This window comes from Rutilus rutilus, assembly GCF_951802725.1.
Source record: "Rutilus rutilus genome assembly, chromosome: 20".
NCBI lineage: Eukaryota > Metazoa > Chordata > Actinopteri > Cypriniformes > Leuciscidae > Rutilus > Rutilus rutilus.
Genome location: NC_140225.1, coordinates 2,975,196 through 2,981,532, shown reverse-complemented (window position 1 = coordinate 2,981,532; position 6,337 = coordinate 2,975,196). Strand labels below are relative to the sequence as shown.

Sequence of the window (6,337 nt, the reverse complement as noted above, 5' to 3'; positions counted from 1 at the left end):
ACAACTGTTGGAGGCCCAGAACAAAGACGTGAGGAGAACGTCTGAAGCGCTTCATTTGAGAGCAGACGGCGAGGCGAGCGCAACTCCGGCACTGATCTTCACAAGCTCCATCAGAAGCCATAAACACCACCTCAGAATTGGTTTTGAATTCAACTGAATTGGCATCTTTGGAATGTGAAGCTGTATTGCTTTTCTCAGTCGCTATTTTCCTTAGGAAAGCATGCCGATCTGCTATTTCTAAACATTTACAGTAAGGTAAGGGCTTCTGTTTGCATTGCATTCTGGGTCACCCAGGGGTCTCCTGCCGTCTCGCTCTTATCTCCATTCTCCTCTGTTCTCAGTCAGAGAGGAAGTTTTGACAGCCAGACTTTACAACCTCCCGCCTGCGCTTTGCACATGCTCTGACAGAAGTCCAGTGACTTCATCCCTCATTCACGAAAGCTTCCCCTCCTCCTCTCTCTCTCTCTCTCTCTCTCTCTCTCTCTCGCTCAGTCCGGCAGCATGCCAGCCGTTTTCCTCTTGCTGCGCTCTCTGGTTGTCAGTGTGTTCAGTAGCAGATTAGCAGGCTCTGTCGCGCAGCTCCTCCGCCGAAGCCTCACGGCGGCTGCTGGCCGACTCGGGACCGTCCTGCGATACATCTGGGACCGGATCAGTTCCCAGGAGTCCAAGGAGGCCATCCTGGGCTGCGTCTTGTGCATTCTCAACATGCACAAGAAAGTGGACAACTAGATTTTTTTTTTTTTTTGTGCATTTCTTAGACTTTTTTTTTCAATTTAGACACTAAATTAAGTTTTCTTCACACTGAACTTAACCATGTCGGAGAGCATTGTGAGGAAGATCCAGCCTTTCACCATCGGGACCAAACTCTCGGCACCGGCCGTGCCGAAGTGCTCGGACTTGGTTCCAGATGGTTACCTGCCAAATCGCACGTTCTCTGAAAACTGCAAACTGAGGCACCTGAACGAACAGGTGTCTCTCTATCTGGGCCGTGATAAACGCTGCGGATCGATCCCGGCGAAGCATCCAGGTGAAGACGAACACCTGAACAGAAACACAAGCCCCCCGAACACTGCGTCCAGATCCATCCGCAAGATCACCATCTCCAGCCGGATGGAGGCGTCGAAGGACAGACTGACTCCAGGGATGGAGCTGAAGAAAACAAGAGCCAAATCTGAGAATATTAATAACAACAATAACAACAACACAACCTCCAACACGCCGCTGCCTAAAATAGTGGGTGTCAGCTGTGAGAATAAACCCAACTCGCATCTGAAGGTAAGAAACGCTTTGTTTTGTATTCCTGTATTCGATTTATCTGTAAAAATATGTCTTAAAGAGGAACTTACTGTAGCTTTCAGAAAGGTCATGCAGTTAGAATGAGTGAAAATGAAAATACGCAGATGAAATTTGCTTTAAACAAATCAAAAAGTATTCAAGTTTACTTATCAAATGATAATTAGCTAAATGATAATATACATAAGGCTGAAGTAAAAGGTTTATTTATGTGATGAAGATATTAAACAAAAATGCTTAAAACTTTTACAAAATTCTATTTACGGCAATATAATGTTACATAATGTGTACGAAAAATCCAAGCCATTGATATCCAGAAAACAATGCTTTTCTTTTTTTTTTCATTCATTTTATCATTATCAGCATACATTTTATTTATAAAGCACATAATATTCATTTTAAATAAGTGCTTTATATATGTAATGTATGAATTCATATTATAAGGATGATTTCAATATTAAGACAAAAATGCTTAGAACTTTTACAAAAATCTATTTAGGGCCAATATAATATTACATCAGTATTATTATTATACAATTAAATCTGGGAAAAGGGTATGTTTTTTTTTAAAGGGTGAAATACATTCTAATTTGATCATTATTAATTATGGAATGAGCATACATATTATTTATAAAGCACATAATATTCAATATAAATAAGTGCTTTATATATATAATAAATGAATGAGTGTTTAAATATATAAATATCATGATGATTTAATATTAAGACAAAAATGCACCACCAACAAATCTGTTTTTTAGGGCAATATAATATTACATAATGTGTAAGTAAAAAAAAAAACGATTGATATTCGGAAAAACAACAATGTTTTTATTTAGGTTGCTCATTTCAGCATTATTATTAATGATGAAATGTTGATTTGTTTAATTTATGAAGCACGTGATATTCTTTATAATCAAGTGCTTTATAAATATAAAAAATGAATGAATGAGTGTATGAATAAAAAGCTTTTTTTATATATATATTTTAACTGGTTACCAATAGGGTTGATATTAAGACAAAGGAGGCACAATCAACAAATCTGTTATAATATAGTTCATTAAATAGATGTGTGATTATGAGTATTTAAAGATGAACGAATCCGCAGAAATCTCCTGGTGTTGAGGAATCTTGTTTTCGGAATCTTGTCATTGTTTAGCCAAAGCTTCCGTAATCAAAACATAAGGAGATGTCATGGAAACGGTACACAAACACACACTGAACCAGATCTGGCCCAGGCCGATGCTGTCATCACTCTTTCAGCTTTAATATTAGTCGATGCAAGTCCTCATGAACTGATAGGCACGTCTTCCGCGAGCTGGAAAGCGCAGGAGAAGTGTGTGTTGTGTGCTCAGGATCTGTGTGGTTCAGATGATGTGTTTATTATGTAACGCTGCTCGAGTTCAGATGATGTCAGAGCTTCGGCTCAAAGGCTCCTTTCTATTGCCTTCCACTGTCGGGATCCAGCGTGTGTTCGGCCCGGCTTTGTTTAATGTCAGTGGGTCAGCAGGAGACACCGTTCACAAACACTTCTCTGTGTTTAGACTATAGAACATGAAGATATACTGTGGGCTCTAAGAGTCTGATCACACTAGTAAAGAATGATCCCTTTTTTTCTTCTCGTGTTTATTTCATTACAAAATGTATCAGTTTCAGTTTGAGTGAAAAGTTTTGAAATGTTTAGAAATTTTAAGGATTTCTTAGTATTTGGTTTGTTCTCATATTAATACAATGCAATACAGTACAATTCATAATATAATATAATTAGTGCTATCAAAATATAATCATATAATATAATATAACATAACATAACATAACATAATATAACATAATATAATATAATATAATATAATATAATATAATATAATATAATATAATATATAATATAACATAACGTAATATAATATAATATAACATAATATAATATAATATAATATAATATAACATAACAACATAATATAATAAAATATAATATAATATAACATAACATAATATAATATAATATAATATAATATAATATAATATAATATAATATAATATAATATATTATAATATAATATAATATAATATAATATAATATAACATAACATAACATAACATAATATAATATAGCCTAATTAGTGCTGTCAAATCGATTAATCGCATCCAACATAAAAGTCTGGAATAATAATATATACACACACAAACTTTTATGTTGGATGTGGTTAATCGATTTGACAGCACTAATTAGGCTATATTATATTATATTATATTATATTATAGTATAGTATAGTATAGTATAGTATATTATAGTATATTATATATATATATATATATATATATATATATATATATAATATTTACAAACTTTTATGTTAGGTGCAATTAATCGATTTGACAACACTAAATATAATATATAATAATATAACAATATAATACATTATTTAAAAAAGACAATAAACATATAATAATAACATAATAATAATAAATGTTTAATTTATATAGCACCTTTACATAGGCTCAAGTTTGCTTTAAAATAAATAAATGGTATATTATTATTGCATGTTAGTGTATTTTAAAACCTACAAATAATCGGGTTTGGTCATGAAAATCAAAACTACAATATTGTCTATATTTCAGATAATAATTCTGGATCATTCCAGCTCATTGTGTGTGTCTTTGTTTAGGTGTTGCTGTGTAAAGATGGTGAAAAGCAGTGCAGTGCTGACCGAGAGAAGTTCACCTCTTCTCCACAGGTAAACCTCATGATTTACCAGATTCATAACACTATTCTGAAATGACTGACATCATATGGAGGCACATATTGCATAAACATGAGACTTGAGTACTAGTATGACCAACATTTTATTTCAATTAGTTTTAGTTTATTATAATAACCCTTTTTGCTGCTATTTATGTTTTCATGTAACAGTGACTTCTCTAATTTGTGAATTATGCTTATTGCGTTTAGGAATTTATAAATTAAACTTTTTTTTTTTTTTTCGCAAAACTTGTTGCTCTTAAAGAAGCAAATATCTTCACTGAACAACATTTATGTTATTGTTAAAAATCTATTTCTCTAAAGAGAAAATGAATAATTTGTGGTAACACTTTATGGTTACACTTTGTTTTAATGTGTCATTGTTACAGTGTAATCGTATATAAAGTATCGAGTAATATTAATTAACTACATGTACTTACTATAGAGTTAGGGTAGGATTAGGGTTTGGTTGAGGGTTAGTTGCATGTAATTATGCATAATTTACTGTTATTACTATGGTAAGTACATGTAACATGTAACAAGGACACTGTAAAATAGTGTTACCCACTTTATTTATAGTGTCCTTGTTATACGTTACAAGTCGTTTCGGTTACACTTTATTTTAAGGTGTCAGTGTTACAGTGTAATTATATATTTAAGTACTGAGTAATATTAAGCAACTACATGTACTTACTATAGAGTTACTGTTGGGTAGGATTAGGGTTTGGTTGAGGGTTAGTTGCATGTAATTATGCATAATTTACTGTTATTACTATGGTAACATGTAACATATGTAACAAGGACACTGTAAAATAAAGTGTTAAATGATGCATAATTACATGCAACTAACCCTAAACCAAACCCCAATCCTAATCCTAACACTAGTAAGTACATGTTAATTAATATTACTCACTACTTAAATATATAATTACACTGTAACAAGGACACCTTAAAAATAACAGACTTTTAAATAGTAAGCCAATGGGACTGTAACTATATCACGTCTCTATTGCTGTATCGGTTTGCAGATTTCTTGTATTTCTTGTTCCTCTTCCGCTGTAAAAGTGTCTGAAACGCACGACTGACCCCTGACCTCTCTGTGCGGCAGAATTAGATTCTGTCGGTGAATTCCCTCCGGAGTGGTTTGTGTTCAGCCGTAGCCAGATGTATATAAGATAATGGGCTCTTGGAATTTAGGAAGTGATGTCAGTGGCGCAGCCGGCCAAGCCTAAACGACTTATTATTTTAAGTGTTCAGTTGGGTTTTGCAGAGGAAAAAGCCGCGGTGAAACTTTTACAGGCGTTTTGGGTTAATGTGAGCCGAGGGCCTGAAAGCGCGAGTGGGCTTTGATGAGACGTGGATGTGGTCTCGGACACCTGTCTCGTTTCAGAGGCTCGATGCCGGCGAAGTAACTGTTTACTTGCAGCATTAAGGGGAATCAGCGCTCACAGCAAACCGGCGGCCTGTGGGCCGAGGCTTGAGTCATCCTGCCATCGGGAATCTTTCCTCACTGCGACGTGTGGAAAACATGAGGTCATTCAGGATGAGATGACACTCGGAATCACTGGACATGGACGGGACACGCCGAGCGATGGACACCGCTTAGATTCACACTGCAAAGAACGTCCATAAAACAACTTGAGAAGCAACATTGCTGAAGATATTCTGACTTGTCCCAAACATTGGCATTGGCATGTTTTTTTTTTAAATTCCATATGGAGTGTATAATATTTTCTTTATACATATTCTTTTATTTTCTTAAAACAAACAAATTGTGCTTATTGGATTTACGACCATTTAAAAAAACATTTAAAAATATTGCTTAAAACAAGAATATTATATAATATAATATAAAATAACATAACATAATATAATATATGCTTTTAATATATATATATATATTAAAAGTATATGTATATATATATATATATATATATACAATATAAAGTATATACATATAAAGTATATATATATATATATATATATATATACTTTATATGTAGTTAAAAAACAATATATATAAATTATAATATAAAAGTGTAAAACCCTCACTTTTTATTTGCTTGAAACAAGAAACAAAATTTTTAAACCATTAATTAAAAAATATTGCTTAAAACAAGAATAAAAAATATACATTTATATATGTATATATACTTTTAATAGAAATGATATACAATATATATACATATATATATACATATTTATCTTTAAGCATGACTTTTTTACTATATATCCTTATTTTTTTAGATATATACATATAATTATTGTAATAAGAATAATCAAATATAAATGTATCTTACATAA

General features: G+C 32.7%; 1 protein-coding gene across 4 annotated transcripts in view; it reads left to right on the top strand.

Annotated features, from left to right (window-relative positions):
• Positions 1 to 540: 540 nt before the first annotated feature.
• mymx (myomixer) overlaps positions 541 to 6,337 on the top strand; it is a 49,205-nt gene continuing 43,408 nt past the window's right edge. For all 4 annotated transcript variants that reach the window (XM_084390958.1, XM_084390960.1, XM_084390959.1 and 1 more), the window contains exons 1-2: positions 541 to 1,275; positions 3,960 to 4,028. In XM_084390958.1, the coding sequence (XP_084247084.1) occupies positions 814 to 1,275; positions 3,960 to 4,028 (531 nt within the window). In that variant the 5' untranslated portion in view covers positions 541 to 813. The remainder of the gene's footprint in view (positions 1,276 to 3,959; positions 4,029 to 6,337) is intronic.